The 22,857-nt window shown below is 37.1% G+C and overlaps 1 protein-coding gene across 5 annotated transcripts; it reads right to left on the bottom strand.

Annotated features, from left to right (window-relative positions):
- Nucleotides 1-517: 517 nt before the first annotated feature.
- LOC112576036 lies at nt 518-22,211 on the bottom strand. 5 transcript variants are annotated; one of them, XM_025258251.1, is made up of 22 exons: nt 22,094-22,211; nt 20,427-20,560; nt 19,943-20,087; nt 17,486-19,273; nt 16,613-16,854; nt 16,129-16,276; nt 15,708-15,907; nt 14,884-15,084; nt 13,981-14,045; nt 13,299-13,355; nt 12,278-12,425; nt 11,784-11,946; nt 10,540-10,712; nt 10,157-10,416; nt 9,565-9,956; nt 7,336-7,774; nt 6,902-7,021; nt 5,452-6,507; nt 4,791-4,814; nt 3,285-3,437; nt 2,667-2,772; nt 518-2,308 (listed from the first exon to the last, which is right to left on the bottom strand). In XM_025258251.1, exons 3-22 carry the CDS (start codon nt 20,010-20,012, stop codon nt 2,162-2,164), a joined length of 5,952 nt encoding a protein of 1,983 aa, XP_025114036.1. In that variant the 5' UTR covers nt 20,013-20,087; nt 20,427-20,560; nt 22,094-22,211; the 3' UTR covers nt 518-2,161. The 5 variants fall into 5 exon arrangements, with proteins under 5 accessions (XP_025114036.1, XP_025114038.1, XP_025114037.1 ...); XM_025258253.1 differs by having other exon boundaries at nt 10,540-10,700; XM_025258252.1 differs by having other exon boundaries at nt 22,087-22,193.
- Between the last annotated feature and the right edge of the window lie 646 nt (nt 22,212-22,857).

The following is a 22,857-nucleotide window of genomic DNA, read 5'->3' as shown; positions in this document are numbered from 1 at the left end:
CCACCGACCGACCCCTCGATCTACGTTTCCATACGACAGGTGAATGGAAGAAATGGACAAACTGGAAACTGCAATAGGCAGACTGCTTTGGCATAGTCTCGTTCAGGTTCGGCTTTCTTTAAAAAAAAAAAAATGCTTCAAGCACAGTGTGGCCAGGTTTAACGACCGATGACAAAGCACTTCTGGGCATATTTGTCAGTCTGTGATGACGGGCTTGGTTTTACCATGCTGTGCATGACAGAAAAAGTGTGTAGGGCCTCCATTTCTTACTTTACAGTCAAATGAAAATAGCAAGCAAGCATGGAGCAATGTTCTGGGCTGTACGGAGTTAACTTGAATAATTTCACACCACGTGGACATTATGTTCCAAATGCAGTTTAAGATTGCAGCCCTATCACAATATATGAAGTTAGTAAAATATCGTCATATAATTTTTAACCAAATTTACTAACTGTAGTCTTGCAGTGATGGAGTTTGTATAAGGGGCTCTAAAGTTTAAAGAGAGAGAACTTTGAACTACTTTCAGCATATCATGTTTATTTCAGTGGACGGAATGCAATACAAAACTTTGATATGCATGCAAAAGCCTGCAGTAATACAAGAATATTTCCAAAAGAATTGACTTATAAAACATTACAATACCAGATATGATAAAGTAAAACATGAGAAAAATGTCCTTTTATATTATAATATTACAATCGCAACATATTGTAGATAGTGATAAAGTCTTAAGCAGCATTATCTTTGATGAGTGTTTTTAGATGTTGATAAAAGTGATATGCGAAATGAAATACGAGATTACAAGTTGTTGGTGGATATAAGACTGTCTGTAATTCATCATGACCATTTCCACATTTCTCCACCAAAAGGCACTCCAAGGTTTCGATGCAATTAAGTGCGTACATCCATGTGCAGATATAAAGATAGCACTTAAGAGGTCAACTGTAGACCAAAACAGCCTCCTGTCTGTTGAAAAACTTATTTTATCACAGCAAGATGGTCAATAAAATTCATTACAGAGAAGAAAAATAAAGTAAAACAGGCTTATAAAATAAGAATACAAAATATTAAAGCTATTTAAATATTATGTATGCCATTATTTTTATAAACTATTTTATAATGAAACATTTTCTTAAACTTTTCAAATATCAAATTACATTCTGTCATAATGTTCACTAAAAATATGTATGGGTCATTTCTCTTTCAACACAAAATATGAATGAACTAGCTTTCGAGAAGACAGTCTTCATGATCTCTTAGTGACAAAAAAACGTATAAAATAACCACTTTTTGGAAGTAACAAGTATACTAGGGATGCAGTTAATTTCAATTAAAATTTCCAGAAATTTACAACTTGACAAAAATTAGTATCCGGAAAATTCAAGACCCAGAATCGATAAAATATGCAATAAGTACTTTACAAATTAATTAGTCTAAAATTTCACTGATATCACAATTCTTTACATGATTCATCTCAAATCAACACTTGTTTTCTTGCCAACAGTTACATTCATAATATTTGTTTCTGGCTCATTCAAACTAATTATTTTATGTGTATACAATAATTATTATTCTCACATTAAAAACTCAGTAAAAAAAATGAGTAGTAGTGAATGAAAAAATAATAAAGTGAAGTCCCTGGGTATAAAATCAGCTGAACTATTTGTATATTGCTTAAAAAACAAGTATTGGGTAAATATCAGTCTCTAGTGTACACTTTACAAGCACATTGCATTCAACTGTATACTTTGGAACAATATTGGGTATTTGTACTAATTATTGCAGATAAACAAGCAGCTTTAGGATGAGAGACAGTGTAAAATGAAATAAAATTACAAATTCCCAATCTCTCACTAAAAGTAAGATATTTGACTTCAAGTTACTGAAATGCCTTTTTAAAAAAAATGCTACTTAAGGAAAATCCTCCTTTGTAACAGGTGATGTCAGCTTTGCTGCATTGACAAAAAATCTTTGGTGTTGAGACTTATTAAGCCTTCCAGCTTTTCTTAGGTTTAGACAACTGCAGCTCAAAAGCTAGCCTGTATTTTAGATACAGTTTTCCTCACCTAAAGTAGGGTTCTTGAAAAGCAATGTTAACATGGCAGGCGATAAAAATTCAGATTCACCAAATTTTATCTCCAGATGCTTGATGGTGTAAGTATCACCAGTACGAAGAACCAAAGTCAGGCTTGCTTCTTGATTTTACCAGTTCACCATGAACGGTGCCCAACATCCTTTTTGTCAAACGACTGATGTCTTCAGAAAGTACAAGTGATTCATTCAAGTCCACATTCTCATCTGAGTCAAGCTGCAGAAAGGATATTGTTTTTTTAAATAGATTTTAAGAAAAAGGGAAAGAGGTGATTAGATTTAAAGAAAGATCTAAATGCCTAAAGAAAAACAAGATCACATAACTTATATAATTGTCATTACATAAGTCACAAAGACAAAAGTACTTGCCCATTAACACTATGCCCCATAATGATGCTTATATGGTTCAAGTGATCACTCTGAGAGGCCAACAACATGTTCAAGCATCACTAACACAATCTGAGATAAATGTTCGGGTATTAAGCAGCTTGTAATGTGAGTTCAATTATCTTACATGGACAGAAAAATGATAAGCAGATTTATTTATTTTCTTAATTCATTCATTTATTAATTACCAAGTCTGGACTTTGATCCCTCCTCCGTCGGTATCGTCTGCTGTGCCTATGTCTTGAAGAAGAACGTGTTTCTGAATGGCTTCTTGAACGCGACTTGCTGCGATTCCTAATAATAATAATAAAAGAAAAAAATTGTATGTCCACAAAACATGCAGCCTTCTTTCCCTCATACTTGCATGCAGGCCCGTTCTTAGCCCCCGCGGGGCCCGAGGCAAAGGGCATGTGCGGGGCCCTCACGCCACGATCACATGGTTTTAGTTGGGATCTAAAGTCACTTTTTTCCTCAGGGATATCTCGTCTTTTATCATTGACAGCACGCTGCATACACATTACAACATAAGCCTACGATTAATTTATTTGTAACGTTCGTCAATCAAAAGCGCGGGGCCCCTTGAAGCGCGGGGCCCTAGGCAGATGCCTCGTCCGCCTGCCCCTAAGCACGGCCCTGCTTGCATGTCATGTAGATTGCACATACATATAAACCAGTGTATGCTCTCACACAATATGCTGACACATCAAATTTTATCACCGAGTAAACTGTCATATTGGCCCTATGCTCCACTGGGGGCGAATAGGAACAACAAGAAGAAACTGTCATATTTGAATGTTAACTATTACCTTCTGTGAAAGGTTGCTTCCTCCAAGTCAGAATCATCGCTTGCAGCTTCTCTATACTCTCGCACCAGATACTGATTCTGTGAGGAACTTCTTTCTGGTGTGTAGCGCTGTGATCTAGATTTGGACCTCTGCCTTGTACGTCCTCGGTATTGTCTTTGAGAAAAAAAATATATATATATAATCAGCTCAAATACAATGTTGTAAATGCAATGTTGCAAATACAACCTTGTAAATGCAATATTATAAATACAATGTTGCAATGAGTTGCTTGCTTAGATCCAAATTATGAGGAATGTGCTTGGACAATGCCTCCCCTGCCCCCATACCCTTTTTCAACACTGCAACAATTTTTGCAATATATATAACTGAAAAGGAAATAATTATAGATGTATTATCTGGACAACTTTTAAAATTTTTACTCTGAGATTATTTAACATCTTTATAATAAATTACTAGCATAGATATCATTCACTTGAAATTAATTTAAGCTGTAAAATTTCTTTTTGAGGACAGCTCCTTAACAATTATGTCATGGTTGAATTCATAATTTCTCATTATACTAATTGAGCTGTTAATTTCAAATTGAGCAAATAACTCGGTAATTAAAAATATATTTTCTAGGGCTGATTTCACATCAGAGACATATTCTAAGCAGAAGCTTACTAGAGGAACTTACATAACCGCTCGACAAACGGTTATTAACTGATAAGTGGTTAGCATATATTAGTTTCAACGGAATTCACACAGACATTCAAATACATTTCAAGATACAAATAAGGCTACTTATGTATCAACAGATCTTCCACGAAAATAAAATTGATGAGAATTTCTTTAATGTTAACAAATCTAAGCATGACTTTAAATCTACTTATACTGAGTGAAGCACTGTGCCTACAATTTTTGTACCAGCGTAAGTAATTTGAAATAATCATGGTTGGGTGCTTTTTTTTTTTTTTTACTGCCAACTGTGATATCAGACTCAAGCTTTCTACACCTATATGGATCAGGTTCAGTCATAAGATTGTTTAAGAACTATGTGTGTAATGAGCCAAGATGGAGAAGATCAAAACTAACACCTTTCAGTAAGCACACACAGCAGATTTCCCAGCATTTCAAATAGTAATAAGCATAAAGACAACTGACAAGCACCAGAATGCTTGGAAACTCAGATGAAACCCGTAATGGGAGAAGGAATGGCAATGTTAGAAATAAGTGAAGATGGTAAATTGCAGTGTTCATCAAAAATAACTTTTAACAACAGTGATGGCACATTTTGTCATTAAACAGGTAATGAAAGAAAACACCAGCTATTATTTCATGAACAGACAGGCAGCACATGTGATGAAAAATTCAAAGATCTATTGCTGCTGACAACATTTGCAGAATTTGCTAGGTGGCAGAGTTTGACCTGTTAGATGTAACAAAGAAAAATAAAAACACAAAACTGAACAACAACCATTAATAAGCGGAGCAGGAATCTTCAAAATATTTTTACTGCAATCTTACCGCCATCGCCTCTTATAGCGCATCCTGCAATCATGATCATATATCTCTGACCAGCATGAAGAAGATTCAGAATAAATAAGCATTAAATATGAAAATGATTAATATTGATGCCTGCTACTGAGTGCAAAAGGTAAAAGGAGAACCAAAGTTTTGCTTCCTGTGCAACTCAGCAACGAATGACTTAGAAAATGTGTCAATAGTTAAACTTGTCAATACTGGAGTATTAATTACTTATAATGAGATTGTCACTGCTGTCTTTAACACACTTCAAGTAAAGCTTCCTTTTTAAATCTAAGATCATAAAAAGATATTTACACAAGGGGATAAAAATATATGAAAATATTTGCTTTGGGGTAGTTCCTGTCATGTCCGACTTGTCTGGTGCTGCTCTTCTATAATCTCTGACATTATTGCTTGATCTTATCTTTACCTTATTTTTAAACTCTGATTGAACAGTAAGGGCACTCAAAAGAGAGTGAGCTTTTAACTCTAACCATGAGATTATTATTACTACTTCAATAATGCTTATCAAAGGCAAAGACAATACTGTGTTTAGGCATCATACCAAAGTGGTGTCAGTAGGGTTTATTTTATGTTTTATTTTTGGGAGGGAGGAATGTAAGCCTCATCATGTACTACATAAAAACATATAGCAACTTACCCCTCTGTTGCAAAATCATCTGCGGCATATCCATAGACAGGCTCCACATCTTCCTCATGAATATGACCTCCTGGGCCACCACAAAGAGGGCACACCTCTGTCCAGTAACTATGCCCAACATTACCATGGGCTGTAGCTACTCCCCCTACCACAGGGTAAGCAGCATAGTAAGTGTTGGGAGCCATGTAGGACTGGGAGGTTGCAGCCTGCTGATACTCGGGTCTTGCAGGCTGGTGTGAATAGACAGGCACATACTCCCCACCAGACAAATGCCTTGGATCACGTCGGATGGTGTACCAAGGCTCTTTTCTCAACCTTTGCTGTGAGTCAGATGCTCTCCTCTGGGGTTGGTAAGTGACTGCTGATGCATGAACGTCAGCCATATTTGTTTGGGAGGAAGAAGGAGGAACTGTATGATTTGTTTTTGTAGCAGATGGCATATAAGCTGGTTGAATGTTGTTTCGGGTTGGAACATAATAGTTGAACAAAGCCTGAGGGTCTGTAATGTGAGGTGGAGGAGGATGTCCTCTTAAGGGCATGGATCTGGCAGTCTGAGATGGTGCTGCACTTTGTGCACCTTGTGCACCCTGTGCAGTTGGCTCAGATGTCATTCCAGGTGCTGCCTCACCATCAACACCACCACCAGCATCTACTGTTTTTGGCTGCATGTAGCTGGCACGTCTTCTTGGCACACGGTGCTTAAGACGATGGGAAGCCTCATGTGTGTCTCTCTGTCCATGAGCTCGTCTGTTAAAAGAATCGGCTGCAGCATAACCCAGTGGAATGTCCCCATCTTCGTTCCTTCTCTCATTTGGCAATGTCCAATACCACTCATCATAATCTCGCACCCGTCCCCCAGAGAAAGAGTTTGCACGGCGACGAGGCATCCTCATAAATCCATAAGGGTCATCAAAGGGATCGTAGTATTCAGGGTCCTGACGCTCTGGGGGAGGGGGTGGAGGAGGAAACTGTGGAGGATTAGAAGCCTTCTCATTGGCTTGTTTCACTCCTTCCTTCAGCCTCTCAATCTCTTCTTGAAGTGCTCGCAGCCTGGAACTTAAATTTTTCGACCACTACCAGTAAAATGCCAAAATAATAAAGGAAAGTATTGATATCGGCTGTTATATTCTTACTTAGAAAAATATAACAACAGCTCCTATGTATATAAAAACCAATGTGACAGTAAACAAATGTTGTATGTGGATAGTTTCATTTTCATTCTATCCCTCATCTCCAATATCTCATATATACCTTTAACATATTAACTCTGCATATCACTACTATTGTACTTGCCAGTGTCCTGTCCATTAAAAAAAAGCAGAGGAAAAAAATGGATAATATTCACAAAATGTTTCATAACTCAGTCTTATAAAAAGGGTTTTATAAATAAAAGAGAATCTCATCAAACATTTCTAGCCTGCCTGGGCAGAGGTGAATATATCCACTTTACCTGTTTACAGAAGAGCCTCTAGTGACATCAGATCGAACATCTGTATCGGTGCTTATGCCAACATCCTCAACTCTAGAGTCTTGTCTCTGGTTTTCTCGTCTGCCTTCATAAGATGAACGCCTGTCAATATAAAAGATCAATTTAAGATATATATATACAAAATGTATCATATTAGTATAAAGTGTATTAATGCCCAATAAGGAAGCAGGCAAATTAAATTTTCCTGAATTGTGATAATCTAAGATCAAGTAAAAATAGAAGGTCATCTATGGCAGTCAGAGTTATCATCTTCCTAAAATAAAAAAATAATTAAAATTTTAAAAACACCTTTAAACTCTCATTCTCTGCATGTGCTTGGCAATTTTAGTAACAGTCAATTAATATCTGACAATGATCTTGAGAACAAAGGTATAAAAGCTTATCAAATGACTTGCCTAACTGGTTCTGAAATGACCTTAGTTTCATCGCTATTGTGACCTCTTTGTCCACGGGTATGGTACAGGTCTGTGGTTGGTTCACCGCGGCTCTGTGGTCTTTGCTGATCTTGTTGCATTTGTACTGGCGGAGTTTGTGATCTATGCATCTGCCTCAGTTTGCTCATGCTGTGAAGTTCATTATCTGAAGTTACATGAGATTTCAAAGTTTTAGCTGGGTGCATTTTCTGCTGCTGCAACCCATTTCTCTTTTTATCTGCATCTTCTACGTGATTCTCCTGAGATTGCTCCAGCTGGTACGGTGTAGGTGGACGACGAGGTGTGGATGGACGAAGAGAAGCAGTTTCATGCTGAGTGGCCTGAATATGCTGTTCTCTTGTTATTTCCACTGATTTATAAACTCTTGCTGCCGATTCTTCAGGCCCAGAAGTGGAAAAATCTGGCACCAAACATTTTCAAATGCTGAAGGGCATGCAAAGAAAACCTAAATTACAAAATTTTGCTTAGTAAAGCAAGTAAAATACTTTAGATAATCAGCTAGATGATTATACAGCAGCTTTTTCAATCACAGGTTCACCTCCACTCTCTCCAAGTGATTAATACAGTTCACCTCTCTTACTGCAATGTGAGTGTGGTTCTGTCAAAGTTTGGTAGTTATACTCCTAACAGTGAGGTCATCTGATAAATTTAATAAAGAAATGAAATTTTCCTTGTAAATTCTTTCTTGGATGCCTTTCCTGCCTTCGCTGAGTCTGCATGGAGCATTATATAATGGTCTAAAGTGAATGCACACAGATACATTGGAGCCCTCGGAGGCCAGAACTGTTAATCCCACTGACGGTAAAGTAATTAGGTTAAAAAGCAGTTGTATCCCCTAAGCTCCTCCTAAAGCTGGGTCACCTGGTAAGTATCAAAGACAGAGTTTGCAAGAAAACTTTAATTTCTCATCACATAAAATCTCTGTAAATCACATAAAAGATACCCAAATTATATAAAGAACTATATTGCACTGCATATGACTTTTTGTACTAATCAAATCCAAGATATCAAAAGGTGATATTTCACCGTTACTTGTTATAAATTTTGTGACAAAGTTTTGCATAAATAAAAATACAGTGGAACCTCGGTTAGCGAACGCCTCGGATAGCGAATATTTCGGTTAACGAACAAAAATTTCGCTAAAAGTTTGTCTCGGATAGCGAACAAAATTTCGGATAACGAACAGCCACGTGAACCACACGTGACCGACCAGCAGGTCATCATTCGCGCTCGAGACCCAGTTACGATCAGTCGTTCCTTATCTATGCGCATCCTTCTTATTTAGTGATTTTTGTGCTTTATTTTAATAAGATAATCCTCAATAATGGCATTAAAGAAGATTAAGAGCAATTAATAGTAGTGAGGTAATGACAAGGAAGCGGCCAACAAATGAATTGAAATAGGAAATGATTTCAAAGTATGTTAAGGTGGCATGCGTCTGTCGTAATGTGATGTCGTATTACCGAAGAGTTTTACAAAAAAGGCAGAAGCAACAGACACTGGACAAGTTTTTTCCTTTAACCTCAAAGCTACAGAAAAGGGAAGTCATCCCCGATTTTATTATGTCACGTGTGCTCATGGAGGGGGAATCCAAGTAATTCCACCCCTTCCTCCCCACACCTCCATCCACTCACGCCGTCAAAACGGCAAGTTTCCTGATGTTTAAATGCTTTCGTTAATGTTTTTATGTTTATTTAACTCCATTCATATTTCATTATAACTGTTCTCATTAAAACAAATACCTATATAGCCTGTAACTTTCAAATATTAGCGAGTCAACAGGGGCTGGGAACCAATTAAATCTATTTCCTTTATTTCTTATGGAAACAATTGTTTCGGATAACGAACATTTCGGATAACGAACAGCTTTCCAGAACGGATTAAGTTCGTTAACCGAGGTTCCACTGTAATGTACTAATAATTAAATCGGTTTCTTAGACTCAGGTTCATGAAAATGATAATATTAAGACATGGACACTGACGTGTACTTTTTTCTAAGGCTGGTTAAATGTATCAGCTGTTAAAAAAATTTACAATTGGACATTTGAAAACTCCTTACATTTTATGGATGGGAAACATTGTCTTAACATTGCTTAACAAATTCATCATTATATGTAACTTTTCTTAGGTTTATTCTGAATTTCACCTGTCAAGTCATGTATTACATATTTTATTATTATCTCTGCTCACCTTCGTCTGTTTCCTCGTTCTTTGTGTCTTCAAATGTGCTCTCCTGGACAGACTGTGACTTTTCAACCGACTCATCCTTCCCCTTTGACTTATGACCTGGTACAGACTCTGACAACTGCAGTTTCAATGGATTCACTGAGTATCTTTCCTTGGTTGGTACATCCCTAGGCTGCAGGACTTTGGCGCGCACTTCACTTACTGTTGATTCATCCAGCTCCCCGTCATAGCTTTGGTCAGTGCTGTGACTCACAGACCGATTGACCATTCCTGTTGCTGTTGATGAATGTTTTGATGGGAGATTTTGCTTTAGGCTGCTTCTTCTGCTAGACCCTGCTGAAGTAGCAATTGTGGAGGTCGAACCTGAGCTGTTTAAAAAGGACCTGTTTGGATTCCTTTTTTAAAAAAAGAAACAAAAGACTTTGAAGACAAAAAAGAAACAGTCCCTTGCAAAACTATGAAAGCAGCACAATGTACTTTTGTTTTGTTTTGTTTATTAAAAGGTTAGCTACTTTTTCCAAAGGGAGAAGACAAAATTAAATCCTATTACAAAAGAAACTGATAAACTTGCTTTGAAGACAGCTTAGAAACTCACTGATCAATACGTCTATCCTGCAGCCTTAGTGGTCTCTCAGCCTGATCATGTGACTGATTTTGTAGCACCTCGGATCCAACAACAGAGCCCACAAAGCCACTGTCAACATCATCTGCCCCTCTCTGCCGTGTCATCTGTTTAAACTTCCCTGGTCCTGGCAGGTTTGCAAGGGCATCATTGTGATGACGATCTTTGGTTTGCTGCTCCTGGTCTGAAATTCCACTGTCTGGAAGACTGGAGTAGCTTCCTCTGTCTGGGAGCTATTGTCAAAGATATTAGAAAGAGATGTTAACTTGTGTGTTTTCTAATGGTCTAACAAAAATGAGCACTCGGTGCACCCATAAGCATTAAAATATATAAAATACATACACAAGTGACCTCACCTTGGTAAGTTTGGGATCATGAAAGCCGTGTTTATGCTGATGAGGGCGAGGCATTCGAGGGTCATAAGATTCCTTGTCTCTGAGAGCTGCTGCTCCATCTGCACTACTAGGAGACATAAGCTCACGATGGTGGGGAGAAAAAGGAGCACTGGAACGACCAGCTGCAAGCATACCTGACCATGATACTTCCACAGTAATAATATAGTCCACAATTTTATCAACTGGGGATGAGGGAAATGCTAAAATTCAAAATTTTTGAATGAACCTTAAAACTGTATTGTTAATTTCCATATGACAAATCCTATGCTTTATTAACTCCCTTTCTATTATTATGAAGAATAATAAAGTAGAAGGCAAATTACTAGAAAGATAGAGAATGATGTTCTGAATCATTTCTGCTCAATCTTTGAGGTTTCAAATGAGCTGTTTACTTACAATCATGTCTAAACTACAGCTTTGTGCTGATTGCCAGAAACTGCCATGTGGTGCAAAGGAAAAACTTATCCTAATCCATGACATATGAGGTACCATTTGATAAGAAAAGGAATCCTCTCTCATGTGAGACTTCTCTTTGAAAATGTTGGCATGATCCTCCCATCCAGGATGCCAGTGTTGTGAAGACTGCACTTAGGAAACTGAAGGTGAACTCTAGTGCAGGATGGAATCAATGATTTCACTCAATAAAATATGACTGACTCTTCCTTTGGCCCTTTAAATGTGTTTCAGATGTGATCACAAGGAAATGATGGTTTTGGATCTGCAGGTTTTGAGAAGAAATGATTCAGAATGTCAGTGTCTATCATTTGAACCCAACCTGCTCCTTTAGCTATTCCCTTTAACTCTGATGCCCATGCAGTTAGCTAGCACAGTGGTTCTCAAAATGTGGTCTGAAGATCACTTGTGGGCTGCATGCATAAGTCAGGTGGTCCGTAGTCGACAGTCAAATGTCAGCAAAGTGATGTTTATCACCTTAACATCTCATCAAAAACAACCACATTCATCACACTAACATTTTAATAAAGAACTTTGTGAAGTATGTAATTTTATGTAATTATTACTCTACTACTGTCACAAAAGTACACTTAGTTTTGAATTGTAATGAAACAAATGCAGCAATTTAAATTTGAAATTCATGGTACAGACTAATTTTAGGCCTTGGTTTTTACTTTAGTCAATTGGTCTGCAGCCCAAAATACTTTAAGAACCACTGGACGAGCACATGTCAGTTATTAATGACTTCCCACCTGCAGAGTCATTATCCCTGGGAGATGCCATGCTGGAATGGCTGCCAGCAAGACTGCTAAGTGATCTTCTAAAATTGTCATCCCCAGTCATGTCTCTCCCACCATGCTGATTTAAACCATATGCATTAATTGTGTGATCGCCCATGACAGGTGTCCCCAGGCCCTGCACATAATTAAAAAAACTTCACTCAGAAACATTATTTGTTTACATTTGTTTCATTTTGATTGTGACTGCACATACATTTGAGATAAGCTTTTGGACATTTTATTTTGATTCATGCCAAGTGCCTTCTAGTCTTTCTCAAACACAGGACCTAACAAAATTTCAGTGAAGCAATAAAACATTGATCAAGGTGCATTTGATTATTAACTACAAAACCGAAGATATAAAACAGTTTAAATATATTTTTAAGGCGGTCATCGTTTTTCTCTCTTTTGTGAATTGTGCAAACCAAGTAAAACGTAACTATGAAGGAAAAGGCAAAAAAACCAACCCTAGGAAGTGGTGACATGTCACGAGATCCTCCAATCTCCCTGGAAGGTACAGTTCCTCCAACTACGTCTCCTGTTTTCTTTTGCTGCTGTGTCATTGATGACAATACAGGAGATCGTCTTTGATCTCGAATTTGGAGTCGCTCCCATCTGTGTGAAAGGGATCTCTACTTTAGTGAAACAATTTTTTTTAATGCAGATGTTATAAACATTTAAAGAAATATTGATCAATTGAATATTCAATACACAATAAACCAAATAAAATAATAGACAACACATTATACTTTCTATTTCAGATGATACTTCAATTTTAAATACTTTCATTTCAGAGCTGTAATAAAACTAAGATACAAAGAAAACTGAGATGTTTACACATTTCTTTCAAAGATGCTTGCAGGAAATGTATTGAATGATGCTTTTACAGATTCATTATGATCTGAACCTACATGTCTAAGATCAGCTAAGATATAAAAAGTGTGCTAAAATTTTAAAAAACGCAAACTGCCACAAAATATTAAAAATGTGCCAAATAACTTCACGACAACTGCATGCAAAAGGCTCTCAAGCCGTTTTGAATTCTAAAATAAAATTCCTATTCAAAGCTAGACAATTCTGTTAAGGCATGCAGAAGAATACACAGGATGCATAAGACTGTTGCCTCAAAACAGATGTGAAGTGACTTGATCAAAGTGAACATAATTTAGAATCATCAGATATTTGACTCTGCATATATTAATGCAAATAAACTGCTGACATGTGACTTCTATAGGTTCTTTATTGAATTTCATGCAGAGGCTGCTGTCTGAAAATATTTGTCAACAGTAAAAACCAATAAGTGAACAACATTAGGATGATGGAAATCAGTTTTGAAACTAGCAATTCACACAAAAAGTGTGTTCTCCTACACATATGACAACATATGAACAAGCAGACCAGACACATTGCTGTCATGTCAGGAACACCCAGTAATATACTGGCAGCATACAACACAAAACTAAATGCATTTTTTTTTTAAAAACTCACACACTGTTCATTTGGTAGTACAGTCTCAGTCGTTCATTCTTTTTCCATTCCTTAAACCTTAAAAATGAAGAGGAGCACCAAGCATATGTAATATACCAGAATGCTTTGTGCAAATTTTTCCCCCAAACTCTTTATAAATTATAAAGTATGAAACCTATGTAGTTATTACAAGACACCTTTCCTTCTCATACTATTTAGGAAGATCTAACAATGAAATTACAGGAATCTTGAATTAATTATTTGGAAAAAAATTAAATGTGCTTTGTAGACATTATAATTATGACCTCTTTATGTGAACTGCCATCAAAAAGACTTTTGAAACACTATAGCCCTGTTCACTGTTGGCAGCAATGCTGACATGCCTGAACTTTCCCACCACAGAGTTATGCATATTTGTTATGGCGATGAATTGATAAGGAAATCATTTGAAATTCTGATTAGTCCTAATAGAGAACAACATTTCAATATTACCATCATTTGACAGTGCCTTCTAATTCTAAATAAAATCCTAAATTTAAAAAATGCCTCTTCAAAAATAACTACTGGATCATGACAACTTCCAGAAAAACTGCCAGACCAATGCCAAAGGTAAACTAAAAACTATGGAGAATTTATAAATAGTCTAAGCCTTTGCTGGCCTGCAGGCTGAACTTTTTTAATTCTTCCATTTCCACTATCTCACCTTTTTTGTAGTTCTGGTGGTAATCTGAACATGTCAGGCATTTCATTACAGATGTCTTTTAATTTCTGAAATGCAAAAATGAAAGAATTATGAAAAAAAGAAAACCTGTTAGAGTCAGCAACATATTTTTCAATACTGCACATTATCTTATTTAACGTGACATAATTTTGTCAACATACTGATCAGTATTTTTTTTTACAATATCACTGCCAACATCACCATTACAACTAACATTACAATATAAGTTTTTGTCTTTTAAGTCAGAAACAAACACACAGCCTATCTTGCTTTAAAAAATAAATATGTAATGTAGATTTAACTTCGTAAAGAACTACATATTTTGTAACCAACATGTCAGACCCTGATGGCTACATAGGGGTGGGCTAGTCGTAAAAGAACACAACAAAGATGGATATTGCCGCATAACCATAGATTTTATTCAGAGTCTTACTAAACGGCTGGCCTGCACTCTCACTTCCAAAATCAAAAAGCCTCTCTCAACTGTAAAGCTACACTACTGATTCCCTCCTCGTCGAACGTTCCAGAACCATCCACCCCCTTTTCCCACTGTCTCGTCATGACCTTTCTTAGCCCCCGTAATCACATCCACCCCGCCCTGTCTGGTCATCGTCTCCCCAAGTGTCTTAGGCAACTTTTGTAACTTCTGGTATAACAATAGGTCCAGTCACCAGTGGCTGTGGGTGGGCAGTTTAAGGCTGGCTATTATATATGCAGTCGGCAAGAGAAAGGGATATTCCTGGGAGCTGTTTGATCCTACCCTCTGCAAACAAAGACAACTTAGTACACTACTAAAGTGCTACAATATAAATCCCAGTATTCGACTTAGTAAAGAAATGGACAGAATACCCCCAACATATATCTCAGCGGCATCAGCAAACTTACTCTGACTAGACTGTCTGTCTCCTTCTCACGTTCAGGTGTCTCTGACATCTGTTTTAAACGTCGATATCTGTCCATTAGTGCTTTATATTCATCATGAAGAAACTGGGCTCGTTTTTCGAATTGTTGTTCATCTCCAGTTTCAGATTCAGAAACTGCTAGCTGCATGCCATCTTTAGCCTGTTCACTGCCTCTGTTTATGTCCTGAACCAAAGTAAGGAGGGAGAAATCAGTTGGAAAAAAAACCTTGGATTTACAAGAAGTCTATCACCACCACCATAATCATCGTCATCATTGCTGTTGTCACTGTCATCAATTATCATTATCATCATCAAACTACCTGTTCTCTACCACTTTTCTGGAATGCACATTTAAATAAATTGTTGCAAAATTCTGGATGCAAGAAGAATAATATGCATTCCAATTTCCTCCATCAAATGCATGGAAATCTTTGTACAAGACCAGTGATCTCTTTGAACTTTGTGTCAGATAATTGTGCGCTACAAAAATACATGGCAACATGGTTTTGTAGTGAAACTGGAGGATTAATTTTTGGTCAGAATACATACAAGAATCAGAATAATTCTAAGGATGAAAATATATTTTGAAGCATTGAACTGCTAGAAATACATTTTCTCTTTAAGCAAAGTTTGAAACTCCATTATCTCAAACATATTCTCACAGAAAATCAGCTTGCCATGGAACACAGCAATCACTGGGGTTAGTCACAATAAAGGAGAATCTCAAATTGTGGCCACCTTAACTGTGAGTTATTTCCTCTTGTAGTTCATATTAATCTTATATTTAATAGCCAATTTACAGCATACCTGGTTATCAGTATTATTGCCTTGATCACTATCATCATCATTGGCATGACGGTTGGCTTGAAAAGGATGCCGCCTCATGGACTTTTCCTTCAGGTTTGAATCTACCCTTTCATGAATTTCATCAAACCTCATTCCCAAGCGGAATAACTGACCTTCTAATTCCTTGTTGGCATCAAATTCTGTGTTTGGAAGTGATGCACCTGTAATCCCACACATTAGAAAGATGGCATGTGTTTTGAAGATCCTGTGAATTTAAAAATAGGGTAGTGCTACCCTGCACTTTCCATGTTCTAAACTTTTAGATTGTATTACCTAAAACAGACCTGTACTTATATCTCATTACCAAAAATATACCAGGTTTAAGCTATTGATATGCTAAAGATCTGTTTTCAAACAATGCAAGATTCTGTAAACCTGTTACCTGAACGTCTCAGAACATTATAGTCCTCTTTAGCCTGCAGATATGCTCGTCGCAGTTTGTCATGGTCTGTGCGAATGTTGTCGAAGACCTGTTCCTGTTCTTCAAGAGTCAGATGCTGCTCCTCAAGAAGTGTGTAGAAGTGAGAGAGCTATAATGGGAAAAAGACTTCATGAGAACTTACTGAATGATCTGAAAAGAGTGGATTGAGGATTGTGAATTTCCCAGAGCACTCACTGCATTATATATATGATATATATATATAGATGATGATGATTATGATTGTATAGCACTGAATCCCATAGCCAGGTTCTTTAAGATTCCCGTTATAAAGCCATGTATATGGAATGCAATTGATAGGGGAAGGGTGTAAAATAACAGTACTTTCTTTCACCAAAGCACACACACACAGACATCTTAATCATGGACAACACAGACACTGATACTTTAAAATAAATATTTCAGGGGCAAATAAACATTTTCTCACCCGATCATCAAGTGATGATGCCTGTGTTTGAAGATTCAACTTCACTGTCTCTGGTGGCACTGATGTTCTATTGCCTACTCGGTTTTCAGTCCTAAAAACAGGCTCACCTGGCCTACTGCTATCTTCACCAACACCAATGGCAGCACTGCCAAAGGTCATTGCTTTCTCTGTCTGAGAACCTGAGTTGGTATGTTGATCACTATTCTTTGCACCTGCTGATTTTGGCAGTAGGACTGTGTTGGCTGCAAAAAGTAAAGATACAAAAAGAATAATAAAAGGAAGAAAACCAATGAAATAAATCATTAAATTATCAAAGGTGATCTGTTTGTTCAAATATATCAATAAAGCTATGATATGAAGAAACAAACAAAAAATGTAAAGAAATTAAAAGAAATAAAATCTGTGTCCTTGAAACAACATGAGTATGACACATTCTAAGCATCAATCTTTTGACTATGACTACTATGTTGACTATGCTGACTATTAGGCATATCTAATCTTACTGCAATTGTCACTTGACTATGACTACTATGTTGACTATGCTGACTATTAGGCATATCTAATCTTACTGCAATTGTCACTCTCATGCATTGTAAATACATGTTTCCTTAATATATTGAAAGATGTAACAGACTTGTTATTTTTCGATAGCAAGTAATGTAAGATAAACAATTCCATATTTTCAATACATTTTTTATGTAGAATTAGAATCCCATTAATCATCTGCATTTAACAATAAACTTCTAAAATTTCTCTGTCATTGCATTCTTTCTCTTATAATTTAAACTAATAATAAGGAATTAAGATATGTAATGGAACTGTTGCTACAGTATAGCTTCTAAAATAAGATTTAAACATATCAAGTCTTCTTACCTGGGGTAGGGCTGAAGTGATCAACAACAGCCTTTTGGACTGGTGGTGGAGCCAGTTGCATAATCTGGCCTTTATGGGCACCTGTGCCAGACGAGACCATTCCTGCATGTGTGGAGATTGGGGTAGGTGAATTGGCATGCAGTGTGATGCGGGCACCTAGTCGCATCTGGTCAATGGTGAGTTCTGCCAGGGCATATTTTGACAGAAGCATGTCATATTCTTTCTGCAGCTGCTGTACAAGTTCTGTGGCCTGTTTACGGCGCACTGACTCCTGCTTCAGCTGAGTGCTCAACTCACCTTCCAGCTTCTTTAACATCTCGTCGGATTGTTCACCAATGCTGATGCCTCCTTCTTCTGTTGCCATGCGGTCAATTTCAGAAATGGACATATGGGTGGGCTTAACTGGGCCAGAACGCTGAGAGATGTTGCTGACGCTTTTGCTTTTGCTTCTGATCTTAAATGACTCATTTACATCAGAAATACTAGGAGTAGGCAGCAGTCGTTTGTGACCTTTCTCTGCAGATACTGCTTGCTGTCTATCCAGTTCAAAGAAGCTTTCCTGTGATCGAGCTTTAGAAATTGTAGATTTGGAAGGACTTGCTGCAGACATATTTTCTGATGTCATAGAATCTGTGCGTCTCCTGTGCGGGGTATTTGTTTCGGACCGAGACACTACCTGTTCTTCATGACTGAATGGCATCTCATGGTGACAAGTATCTGGAGAATGAATTTGCCTAGAACTTGGTTGCTGTAAGTGATTTTGAAAAGTCTGCCTTAGACTATCACCTCCTCCTCGACTATCAATACTTTGAGGTGTATTTGATCGACTTCCCACAGTACTGAGACGACTGCTAGGACGACTGCCAGTCCGACTTCCAGGACGACTGCCAGTCCGACTTCCAGGACGACTGCCTTGTGTTGATGGTGTGACAGGCAATTTTTGAGCCTTCAGCTTTGATGCTGGTAATAACTGGTTGTTGATCAAGAAAATCTCATCCTCATTTTCTGTTTGTTGTGACTCAGACAGAATTATGCCAGCATCTTCAGGTGAGATTTCTGGAAAAGAACGTCCACTGATCGTAGGTGCAGAGCTAGCTCGTGAATGTCGGCCGACCTGCGCCTCACTCATCTCATAGCTCCTCACTCTGCTATGTGACTCTGTTTCTTCTTGTTCTGCAAGTTCCCTGTCATATTGTTCCTGCAGGTATTCACCAATCAGATCCCTGTGATCATCATAGTCACCAGGTTCTTGTGACATTTGACCCTCAAGCATCTCTGACTCGTCATTGAAGGACTCATCTTTGGAGAAGTCAGCACCTTCCACCAATACACCAAGCTCTCTCAGCTGCTGATAGTAGTCATCTGTGAAGAGGTTCTTATCTTCGCTCCTGTTCTCGTTTTTCCCCCACAGCTTCTGTTGGGATAATACTTCCCGTTTGAAATCCGGAGGATGCTCTAAAGTGCTTCCTGGTGTATCAACCTCCAGACTCAAGTTTTTTGACTTATGATAGAATCGGGATTTTCCTTCTCGATGACCATCAAGGTCACCGCCAATACTATCGAGGTCATCTCTGGATGCCTCAAAGTCACTGATGTTGATGCTCTCATCGCCAATGGGAGCAAGATCCTCATCAAAGCTGGCCTGAAGATGCTGAATTGTTGATGTGCTTGACTGTTTATCTCCTCCAAAGCCAGAGTCTGTCCCCTGACCCCCTGTCCCAGCCACATGCTTGAAAACATTGATGTCATCTTGAAGAATGCCATCATCATCAATTAGTAGTTCTGCAGCTAAAATAAAGATAACAAAAATTATGACAGATATCAGTAACTAAAATGCCCAAGTGCATTACTATAATAATTTCTATAAATTTGTGAACATCCAAAAAAATGTTTTGTTCACACTTGCTCAAATTCAAGTACGATGTCTTTAAATGTATTGATATAGCTCTAACAACTTGCAGCTTAAACAAGAAGGAAGCCTTGATATCTTGGATCCTCAAATCTACTGGTGCTAGAGTAGGCATGGAACAAAGAAAAAGTAAAATTAAAATAAAAGCACAAGCTCGTAAATTACACAAGCTTTATATATGGTAGATCAGTTAACTACAAAAAGTGCTGTAAATGAATTAAGCTGGATGTATATGAAGACCAGTGGGAAAATCTGTGCAAAGGATGAAGACATAAAATCAAAACTAGGGATGTTATCATAAGGATTTCAGAACACTATTGTTTTAAATGACATATTGTATTCCACTCTCTCACCATCACCAAGTCACAAACAAACAATGCACTTTTTTTAAAATGAGGGTGCTATACAAGCAAACTGTTGTTGTTGTTGTTGTTGTTGTTGTTGTTGTTGTTGTTGTTGTTGTTGTTGTTGTTGTTGTTACTACTGAAAGTGCAAAAGAATGATTACAGATTATAAGATTTTGACATAACAATAAACAAGTGACTTACAAGTCACTGAATCTCTGAGAATTCCACAGTCATCAAGGTCAAAGTCATCACTTATTGCAGCTAGTGCCATCCTTGAACTTTTCTGTCAGATTTTTTTTCTTTTATGCATTTACAGAATACATTCTATGGCTGATTATTCAATTATCTGAAAAATAACAAATGATTAAATGATACATCTGTGCAGTAGAATTTTAATTTTCATTATTCAAGTAACTGTCTTGTCTATCTAAAGATATATTCGTGCATATGTGTCTGTGTGTGCGTCTGTATGTGCATGTATATAAGTATATATGTCTTATATGTCTATAAGAGTGAATGTATGTATGATCATGCTCTCGATCCAATATATAATAAAAGGCATGTTGTAATGATCTTATTTAAACATGTGAGCATGCAAGTATCATTAATGATCTAGCTATTCTGACTGTGAACATAATCTGAGAGACTTTTAAATTACATGCTACTGATAAAAAAGCAGCTGCACCTGACAGGAAAGTAACAGATGAAAGCAAAACCTAAGCAATGTAGGTTGTGGTGCAGACTATCATGGTTGTGTGACAGGACAATCCCAGCTGGCATGAAGCCAAATGTTTTGGCTTAGAAGAAATCATTTGTATTCTGAAAAGACAGTCATTAACATTCTTGATCATTCAGGACACCTCTTGTCTCTTTCCTATTCAATGCAAGATATACTGATAAAACTTATGCTCAACCTCTAAAAAATTTTCTACAATTATAAATTCACACTGATAATGTAAATACTGCAATATTTTGTTTATAAATATCCAGTACATAAACTTTCTCAGTCACAAATGTTTTTACTTGTTTCAAGTTTAAGCATGCTGATTTATATGGTATATTACTAACTATAAATAAAATCTAGTCCATTAATGGCAGATGGCCAGTTAATTTTTTTACCAGCTTCTAAAATGCATACAATACATAAGCATACTTGCATACAAGCAGGCCTACACACTCAAGAACAAATATCAGAGCATAATTTAATTAATAATGTGTTTAGTAATTATATGCCATTTTTGCATTAGCAACTCAGCATACATTTTTATTTCTGTCAACCACACCTCATTAAAGTATTAAAATGCACTGAAATCTGAGAAGATATATAGCATTATTTCTGAAAAAAGCAAATTCAAATGGATATTTCACTTACTGACAACTATCAATATTAAAATGGAAACTTTTGCATATGAGGATCATTTTTTTTTTCACTAAGTAAATGATCAGTTATATATGGTCTTTACCAATGTACGTTATATACCAGAAATGTTGAGTTGCTTATCTTTAACATAGTTGCATGCAAAACAACCATAAATCTTGTTTATTGGTGTACTACATTGTGACGTAGTTCACAGGTCACTGATTTTACCTGTCAGTATACACTATATGTGTGTTTGTGTTTACATGAGACTGCATGGCAGTCTTGTATATTTTTAAATTTGCAGTAACTAATTAATTATACATCCCATCTACATCAAAATACATAATAGCATGTGTAGACTTTTAAGTAAAAATATTTTTATATTTAACTAACTTGACAAATACACACAACTCAAATAACATTGCATATATATATATAGGTCTTTGTTTCACAGCACTGACAGTACAAAACACATGCAATAATTTTATAGCAGAGAAGATTAATCAGTACACAACTTTCCATAAGATCTAAGAAAATGTCGTTAAATGTTTTATTACATTCGGGAATAATTTAAATACCTCGGAAAGTAGACTGGTCAGAAAGCACTGCATGCACAGACATGATCTTTTTTGCGCCGATGACAGTACATGCCATATAATTTTCACAGGGACATTCCCACGTAAAACAGCACATGCATATTTCGCACTTTGAGTTACAATGTTATATGATTGTACTAAAAGTATGATAAATTCAAATCCGTGCTTAGTGAACACTTGTAGTTTTATTGGTCAGAAAGTATAAACACCTGTGACACGCAAATATGTTTATTCCTCCACTCCGTCAGTATCTCATAACAAGAAATTACAGAATCACTCTGCGCTGACATTCTAAAACCAAGACAGACACACTTAAACTAACTATACACAGAAAAGTGGTGAGAGCTATGCTTTAGGTACAACTGCTAATAAGATAATACGACACGTACTACGTACACATCACAGGAAGGCGTTGTCCGAGATACGGCGTCTGTGCCTTGGTAATCGTACACAAGAGGATAGCCGACATTTTCTTTGTGACGTCACAGAAACAAGTGTGTCGTCTGCAGCGAGAATGTAGCGGGTTCATTTTTTTCCAGTTTTACAAACTCGACGTTTTTGTGAAAGAAATAAGTGTTTGAATCAAATAATACTTTGATTTTAATGATTCGATAGGCTGAAATGCCAAATGAAATTCCGTGATCGAATCATTTGGCAGAAGCGATGTGAGTGAACTTGACGTACAGTGATCGACACTGTAGTGTGAATGACTGCTCTCAAACATGAAAAATGGAAGAACTATTTTACGATCATTTCTGAAAGCAGGCGTGAGAAGATATAATTAGAAATGGCCAATTACTGAAATAAATTATTCAAAACGTCAAATGTTTACCATGCTTTTGCGTGTCGCGAGTTTTCGAAAGGTTCTAGTTCTATATAGTGACTTTCAGCTTTGCGACAGCTGGGTGGGTTATTGTTATGGGAAATTGTTATGTCTTACTTGAATAGTTCCGTGGCCAAACGACGCCGAGCATATGAGCTCTGTGATTTGATACAGACGCAGAAAGTTTTTCTTCAGTTTAAATTACGAACGAGCTTATAACGATTATAGGAACTCAAAATTTCCCGAGTACACTAATTCCAAATTGCCGACAACACCGGGCCCCAACCCCTGCTACCCTCGGTTACTTTACAGTGATTGTGAGACAGCAGTTCGGATC

The sequence above is a fragment of the Pomacea canaliculata genome, linkage group LG11 (genome assembly GCF_003073045.1).
Source record: "Pomacea canaliculata isolate SZHN2017 linkage group LG11, ASM307304v1, whole genome shotgun sequence".
Taxonomy (NCBI): domain Eukaryota; kingdom Metazoa; phylum Mollusca; class Gastropoda; order Architaenioglossa; family Ampullariidae; genus Pomacea; species Pomacea canaliculata.
This window is presented reverse-complemented; position numbering and strand designations above follow the sequence as displayed.